At 44.6% G+C, this 19,008-nt stretch overlaps 1 protein-coding gene across 1 annotated transcript in view; it reads right to left on the bottom strand.

Moving 5' to 3' along the window:
• Nucleotides 1-348: 348 nt before the first annotated feature.
• The window catches only part of LOC311144136 (protein TANC1-like), a 294,875-nt gene continuing 276,215 nt past the window's right edge, over nt 349-19,008 (bottom strand). The window contains exons 20-27 of the mRNA XM_084180127.1: nt 9,140-9,273; nt 8,900-9,023; nt 8,227-8,402; nt 7,861-7,993; nt 6,518-6,609; nt 5,421-5,567; nt 3,152-3,252; nt 349-2,992 (exon numbers count right to left, since the gene is read on the bottom strand). Of these exons, the coding sequence (XP_084036253.1) occupies nt 1,357-2,992; nt 3,152-3,252; nt 5,421-5,567; nt 6,518-6,609; nt 7,861-7,993; nt 8,227-8,402; nt 8,900-9,023; nt 9,140-9,273 (2,543 nt within the window). The 3' untranslated portion in view covers nt 349-1,356. The remainder of the gene's footprint in view (nt 2,993-3,151; nt 3,253-5,420; nt 5,568-6,517; nt 6,610-7,860; nt 7,994-8,226; nt 8,403-8,899; nt 9,024-9,139; nt 9,274-19,008) is intronic.

Genomic DNA, 19,008 nt, shown 5'->3' with positions numbered 1-19,008 from the left:
ATTTCCCCATGGTGGGAATGGAAGTAATGTTCTATTACAGTATGTGATTACGGGTAACACAGCTCACAATACTGGAAACATGGCAACCATTGCAAGTAACATACATATTAAAATATTATCGATGGCACCACGCTCCCCCAAACCTTTATTGTTTATAGATTTTTTAAAAACTTTATTATAAACTGAAATTGTGGCATGCACTTAAACCAATATTACTTTGACAGCGCTTATTATTGAACTCGTAAAACGTCTTAGTAGCTGTGCAAAAATAACTATAAAATATATTGTTTTTACAATTAATCAAGCCATAGACGCTGTAAATAAATTAACCTAGACAGCAACGACAAGCAGATACAGAGAGGATTTAGTTTGAACGTTATCGGGAAATTTATAGAATGTACAAACATATAAACAAATACATTTTTTTGAACCTTGAACACCGTCGGAACCAAAATGTACATAAAAGAAACCTCCAAAATACAGATCATTTGAACAAGTCAATACGCTGACATAGATCTTCACTCAAAAGAAGGAAAAATACATATTTATATATACACAATGTGAGGATCTACAACATCCTTCTTAGAACACAGGAATGCCCATCTCCAACATATTCTTACATCTCTTCTAAACAGCTCCATAATTCTGCCATCAGCACCATTGACATAATGAACACAGTTCAAATCCCATTGTATGTGTCCAGAATGACACCCTATTCCCTATATAGTACACTACTTTTGACCAGGGCCGGCCAAAAGTAGTGCACTACAGTATATAGCGAATAGGGTGCCATTTTGGATGCAAATATTGTCTTATACTCAACATTGAACAATTCAGTAATAACATTATCCTGTAATATAATATGTTGTGTAAGCACTTTACTTAAAGGCCTATGTAAATGCGTAAAGTGCTGTCACTGTTTTGTCTTTTAGTACATGCCCAATGTCTCAGTGCAATGTCTCCAGCTTTGCTGAATGAGAGGGAGCATATCATCCAGTAACAGAAGCAAACAGCCATATGCAACAGTAGGAAAGAAATCCATCTGTTCTGTTACTGCTTCAATCAAAACGCTGCCTGTGGCAGATATTCACAGGGGGAACAAACATAGTTTGCATACTTAAAAAGTTTAGACTTTTTTTATGGGCTGGTAAAACCTTAAGCAATCCCTCCACTTAGAATTTTTGCAAAGATGTGTGTGTGTAAAGTGTTTGTGGGTGTGTTGTGTGTGTGCACAATGTGCATGTGCGTGTTGTCTGTATGTGTGTGTGTACCTGCGTGTGTATCTGTGTGTGTGTGTGTGTGTGTGTATACGCGCACGTGTGTCTGTGTGTGTTGAGAGAGGGGAGATAAATATCCCTACACATTTGATTCTATGAATGATCGCTTTGGTTTCATTGAAGCTACGTGAATGGTGGGATTCTCTCGGGCTAAGCTCGGCTGCTTGGGCCTACTGTCCACAAAAGCGTGCGACGGCATGGCCAGAGCTGGCTTGGATTCCTTGTAACAGGTGGCTGCTTGGCAGAACTTCTCTGCAAATTCCTTTGAGTGCATTCCGTTCTGCAGGCTCCCCATAGCACCCTGAGATGGAGCTTTGAGCTGCTCGTGGTAAATGCTCCCTATTTTGGCATAAGGTAGCTCACAGTTCGCCCCCGCCACCTGGAGGCCCATGGCAGACGTGGTGTGGCACACTAATCCCTCAGAGGAGTGACTCTGCCAGCTGCGGAGGGCTCCGTTGGCGGTCTGTAGGACTGGGTGGTTCTGGAGCCTTTGGTGCTGTTGCTGCTGCAGTTGTTGTTGCTGCTGCTGCAGTTGTTCCCGCTGCTGCTGCTGCTGCTGAAGAAAGCGTGCCTTCTTGTCCATGATGCCCATGAAGGGCCTGGGTTTCCACTCGCTTGTGCCTCCTTGGCCCTGCTTGGCCTTGTCTGTGGTGGTCTTGGTACGTACGTCAGGGCCCTGCAGCTTGCCGCTCTCAGATAGACTACTGCTGGAGGCCAGGGAGCTGGTGGAGCTGGACACCCTGATGTTGCCGTCTCCCCCCTGAGAGACTGCCTGGGAGACCCCGTTACCCCCACACACCTTCCTTCGCTCCTGGCCTGGCCCTGCAGCATTGAGGAGGTCCTGGGGAGACCCTGAGGTCAGAGCGTCCAGGGAGGACACTGAGTGGGCAGACAGACAGTCCTGGGAGGAGTAGGAGGCCTGGGCAGAGTGCAGGGACTCGCTGTCCCTGTCGCAGTGGTGGCCCATAGCCATGTTCTGGGAGGCAGCAGCCATGGACAGGCGCTGCTCCCCGTGGACGGGCTCATCAGGAGGGGGCGGTAGAGGGCTGATGTCGATGCCCAGACCCCCTGGCTTCAGCATGCTGGACATGTGTCGGCTGGGCAGGGGGCTGGAAGGGGCGTACTGGGACTTGGCCCCCGAGGAGCGGCCTCCTGCCTGCAGGGAGCTCATGTGCTGGTTGGTTTTGACTATCTGGGCCTGCTTGGTGGGCTCTCTGGGCTCCCCGGGAGGGTAGTGGTGACTCAGCCTACCAGGGCACGAAGGGCCGGAGGGGGGAGAGCCAGGCCTGGTACTCTGCTGCTGCTGCTGCTGCTGGGTGGTGAGGGTGTCAGGCAGAGTTCTATTGATGGAGTAGATGTTCTGTGGCCAGGGATCACCTCTCTCTCCTCTCCTATCTGAGTGTTGAGACTGAGAAGTCCCCTCCCCTTCCACTTTATTCAGCCCCAGAGTGTTCTGTCCATCCAGACCTCTACTGACGGCCATGCTATGCTCCGACACCACCTCCTCCTCCCCCTCCTCGTGTTGGTGGTCAGAGTCGTGGTTGGCCGGGGCCTGGTTGGACGAGGACGTGGCCCCCTGCGGTTTTCCCTGGGTGGTGCTGCGCTGCATCTGCATACACTCCTCCTCTACACGGGCCAGCAGCCTCCGGATCTCCCGGTTGTTGGGACACAGCCTGGCTGCTTCGTGTAGGTCAGCCATGGCCGCCGTGAACTGCCTGTGGTGGAATGGAGATAGGGAGGGATAGAGAGATACAGAACGAGGTATGTGGATATTGGAGAAGCGCAAAAAAAAAAGAAAAAACAGAACCATATTCTCACAATTCATGCTAACAATGGTCTCCTAAAAGTTGAGTTCTCCTGATGAATAGCTTTACCTGCTGCTCCTCTTGGCTCGGGCGCGGGCGTAATAGGCCTCGTACGATTTGGGTTTCAGCTCCAGGGCCTTTGTTGCAAACTCCTCTGCCAAGCCAAAGTCCTGTTGTGAGGGGAGTGAAGGATCAATATGATTAACCAATGCAGGGAAATGGAAATACACATTGTCCAGGGGACCAGCTCTCTCTCTCTCTGCATCTATCTCCCTGATTGTTTATGGCAGCAAGCTGACATTAGCTCCACTAATGACTACAAGCATACTATCGCTTGTGGACTTCTGCACAGATTATAATTTAGCCCTGAATGGCTCAATCAAACTCACTCAACTGGACAGCTTAATAGCTATAATTTTGTACGGGTAGTAGATAGTATTATTTATTGCATTCATTCTGTTCCTAAGAGCATTGTGTTAGTTTATGGCACGTTTCATCGATCTGGAACACGAATTGGCTTGAAATTGTATCATGGGGCTTTTAAAGCGCTGTCTACTACTCCCTAACAGCAGCCATACTTCTGGTGCGTGTATCTTTGAGATACATTCAGAAATACACAGTACAACAACAGTTTCTTAGACTTAAAGATCTTCCAATGTCCCCTTCTAGTGTCATATATGGCCTGATCACATATTACAGTGCATTTGGAAAGTATTCAGATCCCTTGACTTTTTCCACATTTTGTTATGTTACAGCCTTATTCTAAAATGGATTATATTGTTTTTTCCCCTCATCAATCTATACACAATACCTCATAATGACAAAGCAAAAACAGTTTTTTAGAATTATATATAAAATAAATGTGATCCTTTACTCAGTACTTTGTTGAAGCACCTTTGGCAGCGATTAAAGCCTCAAGTCTTCTTGGGTATGACACTACAAGCTTGGCACACCTGTATTTGGGGAGTTTCTCCCATTCTTCTCTGCAGATCCTCTCAAGCTCTGTCAGGTTGGATGGGGAGTATCGCTGCACAGCTATTTTCAGGTCTCTCCAGAGATGTTCGATAGGGTTCAGGTTCGGGCTCTGGCTGGTCCACTCAAGGACATTCAGAGACTTGTCCCGAAGCCACTCCTGCGTTGTCTTGGCTGTGTGCTTAGGGTCGTTGTCCTGTTGGAAGGTGAACCTTCGCCCCAGTCTGAGGTCCTGAGCGTTCTGGAGCAGGTTTTCATTAAGGATCTCTCTGTACTTTGCTCCGTTCATCTTTCCCTCTATTCTGACTAGTCTCCCAGTCCCTGCTGCCACCACCATGCTTCACCGTAGGGATGGTGCCAGGTTTCCTCCAGACTTGACGGTTGGCATTCAGGCCAAAGAGTTCAATCTTGGTTTCATCAGACCAGAGAATCTTGTTTCTCATGGTCTGAGAGTCTTTAGGTGCCTTTTGGCAAACTCGAAGCGGGCTGTCACGCGCCTTTTACTGAAGAGTGGCTTCTGTCTGGCCACCCTACCATAAAGGCCTGATTGGTGGATTGCTGCAGAGATGGTTGTCCTTCTGGAAGATTCTCCCATCTTTATAGAGGAACTCTGGAGCCATGTCAGAGTGACCATCGGGTTCTTGGTCACATCCCTGACCAAGGCCCTTCTCCTCCGATTGCTCAGTTTGGCCGGGCGGCCAACTCTAGGAAGAGTCTTGGTGGTTCCAAACTTCTTCCATTTAAGAATGATGGAGGCCACTGTGTTCTTTGGGACCTTCGATGCTGCAGACATTTTTTGGTACCCTTCCCCATATCTGTAACTCGACACAATCCTGTCTCGGAGCTCTACAGACAATTCCTTCGACCTCATGACATGGTTTTTGCTCTGACATGCACTGTCAACTGTGGGACCCTATATAGACAGGTGTGTGCCTTTCCAAATGATGTCCAATGAATTTAATTTACCACAGCTGGACTCCAATCAAGTTGTAGAATTATCTCAAGGATGATCAATGGAAACAGGATGCACCTGAGCTCAATTTCGAGTGTCATAGCAAAGGGTCTGAATACTTATGTAAATAAGGTATTTCTGTTTTTAGTTTTTATACATTTGCAAAAATCTATAAAAACCTGTTTTCGCTTTGTCATTATGGGGTATTGTGTGTAGATTGATGAGGGAAAACATTTATTTCATCAATTTTAGAACAAGGCTGTAATGTAACAAAGTGGAAAAAGTAAAGGGATCTGAATACTTTCCTAATGCACTGTATGTCTTTTTAACGGAGACCTTAGGGAACCAATGACCCAGTAAATACAGCACTAGAGGAGAAAAGGAGAGGAGGAGGATAGACGTGGGGAATCTTACGTTGGTTTTCCTTCGACAGCGGGAGAGGTTGAGGTACAGAGACACCCTCAGCTCTTTGAAGGCCTTCAGGTCATCGCCGAACCCTTCCCTGGGGAACTTCCTCAGAGCATACTGGTACCTCTGGGCTGCCTCTTTCATTTTCCCCTTCTGGAGGGAGAGGGAAATTAAGGAGAACGAGACAGGTAAGGAAGGAGAGCGAGAGAGGGAGGGAAGGAAAGTGAAAGAGGACGCGAGAGAGGAAGAGAAGGATGGTCGTCAGATACTCCCCCAACCCAACAGCCGGCGCGGCAGCAGCTCACACACTCCCTCTCTCTCTCTCATCAATCACACACAGGTTCCACCTGAGCGGATTGTCCTTTTCTGCCATAAAACTCAATCTATTAAATGTCACGGATCAATCATGGATCAGAAGGTGAGCGTGGCACTGCACACACCCATTCATCTCTGCTGCGTCGCATTGAGCTGCTCAAAATATGACAGTCATTATGTTGTTTTATCTTAACCAAATTAGTGGCTGAGACGTCCTTTTTATACAGTGGCTAAGATGTATACAAACACTCCTTTTGATGGCTGATCAATTCAGTGACATCATCAAGGCATAATTATAGTACTTGCGTCAGTCTTGTTTAAATGTAGCCCATCATAAAATATCAAATATATTCCATTCACTCAGAACACACTTGACTGTACATAAACATTATACAGTATAATGTCCTTGTTTAGAACCATAAAGTTCAGGCTTAAAGGGATACTTCGGGATTTTGGCAATGAGGCCCTTTATCTACTTCCCCAGAGTCAGATGAACTTGTGGATACCATTTTTATGTCTCTGTGTCAAGTATGAAGTAAGTTGGAGGTAGTTTCATGAGCCAATGCTAACTAGCGTTAGCGCAATGACAGGAAGTATATGGGTATCTGCTAGCATGCTAGCAGATACCATAGACTTCCAGTCATTATGCTAACGCTGGTTAGCAATTACGCTAGCGCTAGTTAGCAACTTCCTACAAACGGCACAGTATAGTAAATAAAGGGCCTCATTGCCAAAATCCCGAAGTATCCTTTTAACAGTGTAATGTTGACTTGATCTCTTTTCCATACCTTGTAATGCAGGTTGCCCTCCTCCATAAGCTTCTGCAGGAGAATGATGAGGATATCAGGCTTGGATGTGGCCATAGCCCAGGCTGCATTCCCTGTTGGTCCACAAAGACACAGAGAAAGTAGAGTTACACCACTGTCGCTCCCCAATCCACGGACTATATTCACTAGGAAATTGGTAACAAGGTAAAGTTACCTAAAGATTGTACCTGATCGATCATAAGGCGACGTTCTGCACCCTTAGGGTTACATTGAATGCAGTCAAGAAGAAGGAAAAAGGATGAGAGATTGAAGGAAGGAAGGAATCATGCAAAAAGATAAAAGCATTCAGAAAAGCAGAGGAGAATTTGAAACTGCTACAACTATAAAATGTGATTTATTCATTTTGGACCTTTCCCAGATTAAAGATGGAATTCACAGTAGGGGAAACAGTGGCACTGTCCGCCGTTGTTGTTTTGTTGCCGAAGTGGAGGTGAGGCGTGTCGCGCGAAAGAAAATTGCAGTACATATTCTGCCGTTCTATCGCGCGTGGAATGATGTCTGAGGGAAAAAACAGTGTTTGTTGTTTACAGTAACTTCTTTGTTGTGTTAATATCGCAAATGGATGTGGCTGTTTCACCATTAAGGATTCCTGCACTGATAATATAGAGCGGGTCTGTCAGTGGATATACTGTACCTACAATTGCATTGATATGAATCCTAATGAAACAAAATGGTGATTTGCTGGTCGTAATGGTCATTCAGATCATAAAGACTGATAGCATTGTGTGCTAGGAGCAGGCTACATTGCTACCAGAGCAAGGGGAGTGGGTTGAAGATATTGGCCATTAGCTAATTCTGGGAGGGGTGCGCCTGGCTGGCCTGCACTGCAGATGTAAAATGAGGCAGATAAGCTCCAGGCCTAGATACCTCAGTGAATGTCATTTAGGTGATAAGTCACATTCTCAAATTAGCCTGCCGGCACACCCCGGGGAGAAAAGAAAGAGAGAGCGAGAGCGCGTTGCGAGAGAGGGGGAGAGAGAGACAGAAAGAGAGAGAGACACTACCCACACTAGGTGAATGCTGGTAGAAATTGGTTCAGTGTCATTGCCTTGAATTTAGCAGTGACCATCAATGAAACCAGGAGTTTGTCACCTGATTCCATGGCATTAGCCTCATCTTATTTAGTAGAATTACAGACACTCAGCTGGAAGCACAAGTCTCATTACTAACATCGTAAAGCAACCAAAAGAACGTCCTGTGGTTGGAATACTCAGACGAAAGTGGACACATTAACTGAATGAACATTATTTGCAGCAAACAGACACGGACCATTTGTATCATAGTTAGAGTTCTTAGTTTCTTACCCAGTTTAGCCCCCTTCTTCAGCAGGGTCACCACTACTGACGTGTTCCGACACCCGATGGCCCGGTCCAACGGCCTCATGCCACTGTAGTCCACATGCTCTATCACCGCTCCTCTCTCCACCAGGTAATGGACCTACACACCAGGAACAACACAGTCAAACACACACTCTCTTCTTTAGTCAGAACACACACTCTTAACTCTCCCATAAATCTTTGGTAATTCTCAGCAGTGTGCGTCCCATAAGGAGACACAGAGGACTTGTGTTGAGCCTAACTAATGGGCAGGCCTAGTGAGACAGATTTAGACTAAGCTCAATGACTGTCTCTGTCTATCTGTCCGTCCATCCATCTCTCTCTACTACTCACGATTGCCGCGTCTCCGTAGAAGGCGGCCAGGTCCAGCGGCGTCCGTCCATTCTTGTCCGTGTGGTCTATGACTGCACCCTTCTCCACCAGAAACTGCACAACGTTCTTATGTCCTTTCAAACACGCCCAGCTCAGGGGCGTTAACCCTTCCTTGTCCATCGACGTCAACAACGCACCTGGGAGAGACCGAATATTCAACATTATATTTCTCAAAACCACAGCATATAACTTCACTCAACAAAACATTTGATATAAAACTAAGTGTGATATGTGGTTATTGATATTTGGATGCTCTGAATTTGAATTTCATTTGACTTTTAAAAAAGAGCAGACTGCATGGTTTGTATTCAGATCGCTGACACGGTCTGCATCTCAGATGGCACCCTATTTCCTATATAGTGCACTACTTTTGAGAGTCTTATGAGCCCTGGTAAAAAGTAGGGTGCCATTTGGGACACAGACCACAGGAGGTTGGTGGCACCTTAATTGGGGAGAACGGGCTCCTGGTAATGGCTGGAGCGGAATAGGCGGTATCAAATACATCAAACACATGGTTTCCATGTGTTTGATGCCATTCCATTTGCTTTTATTCCAGCGATTATTATGAGCTGTCCTCCCCTCAGCAGCCTCCACTGACACAGACGTTATCTAGCGTAGCATCGCGGTAACTTACCCTTTGACAGCAGAAAGTCGGCCGTGCTCAGGTGGCCCTCGCACGCCGCCACCATGAGTAGTGTTCGTCCCTGTTTGTCACTGATGTTCACATCAGCACCATGCTGCAGCAGCAGCTCTGCAACCTGACACACACACAGACTTAAACTCTACTTCCTCAAGGTAAATCATCATGGTTACTTTGATGTGTAATTGTAGTTTGAGGCAATATGATCTCTGTCCAGCAGTGTATGTTCCTCACCTGCCAGTGTCCCTGCCTGACAGCACAGAAGAGAGGTGAGACCCCCCTGCGGTTGACCTGCTGCACCATGGCCACCTGCTCCAGCAGGAAGCCACACACGTCCATCTTCCCCCGGCCCGCCGCCGCCGTCAGAGCTGAAGAGACCAGAGGAGAGGAGATTGGTAAGGACTGGGGTCACCAAGGGTGAGACCACACACACATACGGCAGGCTATGGTCTGGCTCACGTGAGACAAAGCTTGCTCCCATTCAAGATTAAAATATACAGCATTTAGTTGTACATCCACTGAGTGCCATCAATTGGACACAACCACAAAATAGTATTATTTCCTTCTTGGGAAAAGGGACAACACAAGTGTCTGAATATGTCAATGGATGAGTTCCCGCTCAGCCCAGTCAAAGCTATTTGCTGCTCTGGCACCCCAATGGTGGAACAAGCTCCCCCACGACAGCGGAGTCACTGACCACCTTCCGGAGACACTTGAAACCCTACCTCTTTAAGGAATACCTGGAATAGTATAAAGTCATCCTTCTACCCCCCCCCCCCCCTCCATAAAAAAAAAAAAAAAAAAAGTGGTTGTCCCACTGGCTATCATAAGTTGAATGCACCAATTTGTAAGTCGCTCTGGATAAGAGCGTCTGCTAAATGATGTAAAGGTAAATGTAAATGATAATAAGCTGCAACAAAGCTTAATAAACAATACTTTGATTGTACTGTTGATTGTACATTCATGTGGAATCTTATCTCTTGGAATCGTGTGCTGGGCCTGCTCAGTCATTACATGACAAAAATAAACACTGACGCAGGAACTGTGGTCAGGAAGTTTGGCTGTTCACCCAGAAACAGTGCCAATGTTACACACACACACACACACACACACACACACACACACACACACACACACACACACACACACACACACACACACACACACACACACACACCTCAATGGAATAGGAGAGCAACAGAGACATACACATACTACAGACACAATGTTTGAATAGCCTATTACTAGTTACGGCACTCATATTGTTACATTATCTACAGTATATAGGCCTACCATTAATTCAAATACCAGAATGGGGAAAATAGGCTAATGCTTTTATGCAAGTCCTGTTTACAATCAGACAATTCTGTTATACTGTATGTATGTATTCAACTCGTTAACTTCTTGCCTTAAGCTGTCTGAAGATGTGCTTTGAGATTTGAAAAGTCCCCTCATCTAATGTCTGCATAATAGCAGGTCGAAAATGATGAAAACAGGGAAAAAAACTAAATGAGATACCATTAGTATGCTGACAGGTTAATTAATAAATCTTTGCCATTTCTGTTTTAATTCAAATTACTGTACAGAATATCTACTTTAAAGACAGATGCATGCAAGTATGTTCCAACTAATCTAAACGCATAAGATACAGTGACAAACCACATATTTATAATACAATAGTCAATAGGCTCACCTCCTGCTTTGCATCCAGTTGAGCCATGCCTAAACAGACTAATCTTAGCAGTAGTTTGAGGCCCACATTCAGTGGATGCTACACTTTACTCTGGGCTGTGGTAGATTCAGGCAATCTTGGATGAATGTTGGCATCCAAACAATAAATCCCCAGACACCACAGAGAGGGAGAGAGAGAATAGTGGTGCTCTCTGATTCACCTCAGAAAGATTAAAGACCCAGAGCCCCTGTCTCTGGCTGAGTGACATCATCCATCTGGATGTGAGTGTGAGCGGAGGGCTGTTCCATTACGAGCTTGTCTCAGCCGACCACACCCTCCATCTGATCCACTAGCATATCTTTTCAGAGCAGACTGACACCTCCAGACTACTACTCAGTATGAATCTCTATGGAGCAGCATCAGCCAAAACGGATTTGAGATCAGCTGGCTTCATGAGTAAAAACTCAAAAGCCCAAAATATTAAATATTTGATTGTTCTAATGATGGACTCTTTCAGGGATGCATTCGTTTTTAGATCTGTGATTTTAGACACGATTCGGATGTACACTTAACTAGAATGGAATGATAAGGAATGACTAACAGGGGGCTCTGTCTGCATACTACTATCAAACCCTATAGGAGACCCTAGTGGCATCTCTGATCTTCTAAGTACAATTCAATGCATTTTATGTCTCTCTCTGATCTCACAAACATTTCTCTTCACTGTGCCCATTCCCTCCCCATCTATCCCTCCCTCTTTCCTTCCCTCCTTCTTCCAAAGCCAGGCATGTTCTGTAATAAGCCACTCAACCTGGTCTTTCCTCCTAATCTGCCTCTCCGGCCCACCAACACTGCTGTCCTGAGGGGGGGGCACTGTAAATCACAGTCTGATACACAAACCAAACCTGGAAACAATAGAATACTATGAAAAATCTGGGAAACCAGGCCTGGTATTCATAGCTAACTTTGAAAAGGCTTTTGATAAAGTACGACTGGAATTTATATATAAATGCATGGAATACTTCAATTTTGGAGAATCTTTTATACAATGGGTTAAAGTTATGTATAGTAACCCTAGGTGTAAAATAGTAATTAATGGCTACTTCTCAGAAAGTAATAAACTGTCAAGAGGAGTGAAACAAGGTTGTCCACTATCGGCATATCTATTTATTATGGCCATCGAAATGTTAACTATTAAAATCAGATCCAACAATAATATCAATGGCCTAGAAATCCAGGGCTTAAAAACAAAGGTGTCATTGAACGCTGATGATTCATGTTTTATTTTAAATCCACAATTTGGATCCCTTCACAGCCTCATAGAGGATCTAGATCATTTTTCTAATCTCTCTGGATTACAATCAAATTATGATAAATATACATATTGGATCACAAAAAAATTTAACGTTTAGATTACTGTGTAGTTTACCAATAAAATGGTCTGACGGTGAAGTAGACATACTCGGTATACATATCCCAAAAGAAATACATGATCTCACTACAATACATATTAATTGAACGTTTTTTTAAAATATATTTTTTATAAAAATATTTAGGGGCTATTAGCTTTAATATTTCAGATAGATTGTAACTTCCATCAATGTAAATTGTCTGCATCACTTCCAGTTTTTTTTCTCGCATATATATATATATATATATATATATATATATATATATATATACACAGTGGGGAAAAAAAGTATTTAGTCAGCCACCAATTGTGCAAGTTCTCCCACTTAAAAAGATGAGAGAGGCCTGTAATTTTCATCATAGGTACACGTCAACTATGACAGACAAAATGAGATTTTTTTTCTCCAGAAAATCACATTGTAGGATTTTTTATGAATTTATTTGCAAATTATGGTGGTAAATAAGTATTTGGTCATTAACAAAAGTTTCTCAATACTTTGTTATATACCCTTTGTTGGCAATGACTCAGGTCAAACGTTTTCTGTAAGTCTTCACAAGGTTTTCACACACTGTTGCTGGTATTTTGGCCCATTCCTCCATGCAGATCTCCTTTAGAGCAGTGATGTTTTGGGGCTGTCGCTGGGCAACACGGACTTTCAACTCCCTCGAAAGATTTTCTATGGGGTTGAGATCTGGAGACTGGCTAGGCCACTCCAGGACCTTGAAATGCTTCTTACGAAGCCACTCCTTCGTTGCCCGGGCGGTGTGTTTGGGATCATTGTCATGCTGAAAGACCCAGCCACGTTTCATCTTCAATGCCCTTGCTGATGGAAGGAGGTTTTCACTCAAAATCTCACGATACATGGCCCCATTCATTCTTTCCTTTACACGGATCAGTCGTCCTGGTCCCTTTGCAGAAAAACAGCCCCAAAGCATGATGTTTCCACCCCCATGCTTCACAGTAGGTATGGTGTTCTTTGGATGCAACTCAGCATTCTTTGTCCTCCAAACACGACAAGTTGAGTTTTTACCAAAAAGTTATATTTTGGTTTCATCTGACCATATGACATTCTCCCAATCCTCTTCTGGATCATCAAAATGCACTCTAGCAAACTTCAGACGGGCCTGGACATGTACTGGCTTAAGCAGGGGGACACGTCTGGCACTGCAGGATTTGAGTCCCTGGCGGCGTGGTGTGTTACTGATGGTAGGCTTTGTTACTTTGGTCGCAGCTCTCTGCAGGTCATTCACTAGGTCCCCCCGTGTGGTTCTGGGATTTTTGCTCACCGTTCTTGTGATCATTTTGACCCCACGGGGTGAGATCTTGCGTGGAGCCCCAGATCGAGGGAGATTATCAGTGGTCTTGTATGTCTTCCATTTCCTAATAATTGCTCCCACAGTTGATTTCTTCAAACCAAGCTGCTTACCTATTGCAGATTCAGTCTTCCCAGCCTGGTGCAGGTCTACAATTTTGTTTCTGGTGTCCTTTGACAGCTCTTTGGTCTGGGCCATAGTGGAGTTTGGAGTGTGACTGTTTGAGGTTGTGGACAGTTGTCTTTTATACTGATAACAAGTTCAAACAGGTGCCATTAATACAGGTAACGAGTGAAGGACAGAGGAGCCTCTTAAAGAAGAAGTTACAGGTCTGTGAGAGCCAGAAATCTTGCTTGTTTGTAGGTGACCAAATACTTATTTTCCACCATAATTTGCAAATAAATTCATAAAAAATCCTACAATGTGATTTTCTGGATAGTTTTTTCTCAATTTGTCTGTCATAGTTGACGTGTACCTATGATGAAAATTACAGGCCTCTCTCATCTTTTTAAGTGGGAGAACTTGCACAATTGGTGGCTGACTAAATACTTTTTTCCCCCCACTGTACCATAAAGGGATACAAGTTTCAAATCTATTCATCAATACAGTGGGGAAAAAAAGTATTTAGTCAGCCACCAATTGTGCAAGTTCTCCCACTTAAAAAGATGAGAGAGGCCTGTAATTTTCATCATAGGTACACGTCAACTATGACAGACAAATTGAGAAAAAGAAATCCAGAAAATCACATTGTAGGATTTTTAATGAATTTATTTGCAAATTATGGTGGAAAATAAGTATTTGGTCACCTACAAACAAGCAAGATTTCTGGCTCTCACAGACCTGTAAATTCTTCTTTAAGAGGCTCCTCTGTCCTCCACTCGTTACCTGTATTAATGGCACCTGTTTGAACTTGTTATCAGTATAAAAGACACCTGTCCACAACCTCAAACAGTCACACTCCAAACTCCACTATGGCCAAGACCAAAGAGCTGTCAAAGGACACCAGAAACAAAATTGTAGACCTGCACCAGGCTGGGAAGACTGAATCTGCAATAGGTAAGCAGCTTGGTTTGAAGAAATCAACTGTGGGAGCAATTATTAGGAAATGGAAGACATACAAGACCACTGATAATCTCCCTCGATCTGGGGCTCCACGCAAGATCTCACCCCGTGGGGTCAAAATGATCACAAGAACGGTGAGCAAAAATCCCAGAACCACACGGGGGGACCTAGTGAATGACCTGCAGAGAGCTGCGACCAAAGTAACAAAGCCTACCATCAGTAACACACTACGCCGCCAGGGACTCAAATCCTGCAGTGCCAGACGTGTCCCCCTGCTTAAGCCAGTACATGTCCAGGCCCATCTGAAGTTTGCTAGAGTGCATTTGGATGATCCAGAAGAGGATTGGGAGAATGTCATATGGTCAGATGAAACCAAAATAGAACTTTTTGGTAAAAACTCAACTCGTCGTGTTTGGAGGACAAAGAATGCTGAGTTGCATCCAAAGAACACCATACCTACTGTGAAGCATGGGGGTGGAAACATCATGCTTTGGGGCTGTTTTTCTGCAAAGGGACCAGGACGACTGATCCGTGTAAAGGAAAGAATGAATGGGGCCATGTATCGTGAGATTTTGAGTGAAAACCTCCTTCCATCAGCAAGGGCATTGAAGATGAAACGTGCTGGGTCTTTCAGCATGACAATGATCCCAAACACACCGCCCGGGCAACGAAGGAGTGGCTTCGTAAGAAGTATTTCAAGGTCCTGGAGTGGCCTAGCCAGTCTCCAGATCTCAACCCCATAGAAAATCTTTGGAGGGAGTTGAAAGTCCGTGTTGCCCAGCGACAGCCCCAAAACATCACTGCTCTAGAGGAGATCTGCATGGAGGAATGGGCCAAAATACCAGCAACAGTGTGTGAAAACCTTGTGAAGACTTACAGAAAACGTTTGACCTGTGTCATTGCCAACAAATGGTATATAACAAAGTATTGAGAAACTTTTGTTATTGACCAAATACTTATTTTCCACCATAATTTGCAAATAAATTCATTAAAAATCCTACAATGTGATTTTCTGGATTTTTTTTTCTCATTTTGTCTGTCATAGTTGACGTGTACCTATGATGAAAATTACAGGCCTCTCTCATCTTTTTAAGTGGGAGAACTTGCACAATTGGTGGCTGACTAAATACTTTTTTCCCCCACTGTATATACAGTGGTATTTGATGCACTTCCGATTTTGCAGGTTTTCCTACTTACAAAGCATGTAGAGGTCTGTAATTTTTATCATAGGTACACTTCAACTGTGAGAGACGGAATCTAAAACAAAAATCCAGAAAATCACATTGTATGATTTTTAAGTAATTCATTTGCATTTTATTGCATGACATAAGTATTTGATACATCAGAAAAGCAGAACATAATATTTGGTACAGAAACCTTTGTTTGCAATTACAGAGATCATACGTTTCCTGTAGGTCTTGACCAGGTTTGCAAACACTGCAGCAGGGATTTTGGCCCACTCCTCCATACAGACCTTCTCCAGATCCTTCAGGTTTCGGGGCTGTCGCTTTCAGCTCCCTCCAAAGATTTTCTATTGTGTTCATGTCTGGAGACTGGCTAGGCCACTCCAGGACCTTGAGATGCTTCTTACGGAGCCACTCCTTAGTTGCCCTGGATGTGTGTTTCGGGTCGTTGTCATGCTGGAAGACCCAGCCACGACCCATCTTCAATGCTCTTACTGAGGGAAGGAGGTTGTTGGCCAAGATCTCGCTATACATGGCCCCATCCATCCTCCCCTCAATACGGTGCAGTCGTCCTGTCCCCTTTGCAGAAAAGCATCCCCAAAGAATGATGTTTCCACCTCCATGCTACACGGTTGGGATGGTGTTCTTGGGGTTGTACTCATCCTTCTTCTTCCTCCAAACACGGCGAGTGGAGATTAGAACAAAAAGCTCTATTTTTGTCTCATCAGACCACATGACCTTCTCCCATTCCTCCTCTGGATCATCCAGATGGTCATTGGCAAACTTCAGACGGGCCTGGACATGCGCTGGCTTGAGCAGGGGGGCCTTGCGTGCACTGCAGGATTTTAATCCATGACGGCGTAGTGTGTTACTAATGGTTTTCTTTGAGCCTGTGGTCCCAGCTCTCTTCAGGTCATTGACCAGGTCCTGCCGTGTAGTTCTGGGCTGATCCCTCACCTTCCTCATGATCATTGATGCCCCACGAGGTGAGATCTTGCATGGAGCCCCAGACCGAGGGTGATTGACCGTCATCTTGAACTTCTTCCATTTTCTAATAATTGCGCCAACAGTTGTTGCCTTCTCACCAAGCTGCTTGCCTATTGTCCTGTAGCCCATCCCAGCCTTGTACAGGTCTACACTTGTATCCATGATGTCCTTACACATCTCTCTGGTCTTGGCCATTGTGGAGAGGTTGGAGTCTGTTTGATTGAGTGTGTGGACAGGTGTCTTTTATACAGGTAACGAGTTCAAACAGGTGCAGTTAATACAGGTAATGAGTGGAGAACAGGAGGGCTTCTTAAAGAAAAACTAACAGGTCTGTGAGAGCCGGAATTCTTACTGGTTGGTAGGTGATCAAATACTTATGTCATGCAATAAAATGCAAATTAATTACTTAAAAATCATACAATGTGATTTTCTGAATTTTACAGACCTCTACATGCTTTGTAAGTAGGAAAACCTGCAAAATCGGCAGTGTATCAAATACTTGTTCTCCCCACTGTATGTTTGTAAATTTACCAATAAAAAATACCATAGCGATTGACTGTCCATATACTGTGAGGGAAAAAAGTATTTGATCCCCTGCTGATTTTGTACGTTTGCCCACTGACAAAGACGTGATCAGTCTATAATTTTAATGGTAGGTTTATTTGAACAGTGAGAGACAGAATAACAACAACAAAATCCAGAAAAACGCATGTCAAAAATGTTATAAATTGATTTGCATTTTAATGAGGGAAATAAGTATTTGACCCCTCTGCAAAATATGACTTAGTACTTCGTGGCAAAACCTTTGTTGGCAATCACAGAGGTCAGACGTTTCTTGTAGTTGGCCACCAGGTTTGCACACATCTCAGGAGGGATTTTGTCCCACTCCTCTTTGCAGATCTTCTCCAAGTCACTAAGGTTTCGAGCCTGACGTTTGGCAACTCGAACCTTCAGCTCCCTCCACAGATTTTCTATAGGATTAAGGTCTGGAGACTGGCTAGGCCACTCCAGGACCTTAATGTGCTTCTTCTTGAGCTACTCCTTTGTTGCCTTGGCCGTGTGTTTTGGGTCATTGTCATGCTGGAATACCCATCTACAACCCATTTTGAATGCCCTGGCTGAGGGAAGGTTCTCACCCAAGATTTGATGGTACATGGCCCCGTCCATCGTCCCTTTGATGCAGTGAAGTTGTCCTGTCCCCTTAGCAGAAAAACACCCCCAAAGCATAATGTTTCCACCTCCATGTTTGACGGTGGGGATGGTGTTCTTGGGGTCATAGGCAGCATTCCTCCTCCTCCAAACACGGCGAGTTGAGTTGATACCAAAGAGCTCGATTTTGGTCTCATCTGACCACAACACTTTCACCCAGTTCTCCTCTGAATCATTCAGATGTTCATTGGCAAACTTCAGATGGGCCTGTATATGTGCTTTCTTGAGCAGGGGGACCTTGCGGGCGCTGCAGGATTTCAGTCCTTCACGGCGTAGTGTGTTACCAATTGTTTTCTTGGTGACTATGGTCCCAGCTGCCTTGAGGTCATTGACAAGTCCCTCCCGTGTGGTTCTGGGCTGATTCCTCACCGTTCTCATGATCATTGCAACTCCACGAGGTGAGATCTTGCATGGAGCCCCAGGCCGAGAGAGATTGATAGTTATTTTGTGTTTCTTCCATTTGCGAATAATCGCACCAACTGTTGTCACCAAGCTGCTTGGCAATGGTCTTGTAGCCCATTCCAGCCTTGTGTAGGTCTACAATCTTGTCCCTGACATCCTTAGAGAGCTCTTTGGTCTTGGCCATGGTGGAGAGTTTGGAATCTGATTGATTGATTGCTTCTGTGGACAGGTGTCTTTTATACAGGTAACAAGCTGAGATTAGGAGCACTCCCTTTAAGAGTGTGCTCCTAATCTCAGCTCGTTACCTGTATAAAAAAGACACCTGGGAGCCAGAAATCTTTCTGATTGAGAGGGGGTCAAATACTTATTTCCCTCATTAAAATGCAAATCAATTTATAACATTTTTGACATGCGTTTTTCAGGATTTTTTTGTTGTTATTCTGTCTCTCACTGTTCAAATAAACCTACCATTAAAATTATAGACTGATCATTTCTTTGTCAGTGGACAAACGTACAAAATCAGCAGGGGATCAAATACTTTTTTCCCCTCACTGTAGCTGTACCATGATATTTGCATTGCTACTAAGTAACCCTCCAATTGTTCTCCACTAATTCCTCCGCTAAAGCCCCTCCCCCCATCCCAAGTTGGGCCGTCATTCCAGTGTTCAGCATACCACCCCGTCCCCCCAAATCCCTAGGGCCCCGAGAGGCCAGGACCCATCCATCGAAAACAGCACACAGTGCCAGAGGAGGAATGGGAGAAGGTCATGTGGTCTGATGAGACAAAAATAGAGCTTTTTGGTCTAAACTCCACTCGCCGTGTTTGGAGGAAGAAGAAGGATGAGTACAACCCCAAGAACACC

Source organism: Coregonus lavaretus (assembly GCF_964263955.1).
Source record: "Coregonus lavaretus genome assembly, chromosome: 16".
Taxonomy (NCBI): Eukaryota; Metazoa; Chordata; class Actinopteri; order Salmoniformes; family Salmonidae; genus Coregonus; species Coregonus lavaretus.
The sequence above is the reverse complement of the archived record's forward strand: the minus strand, read 5'-3'. Positions and strand labels throughout refer to the sequence as shown.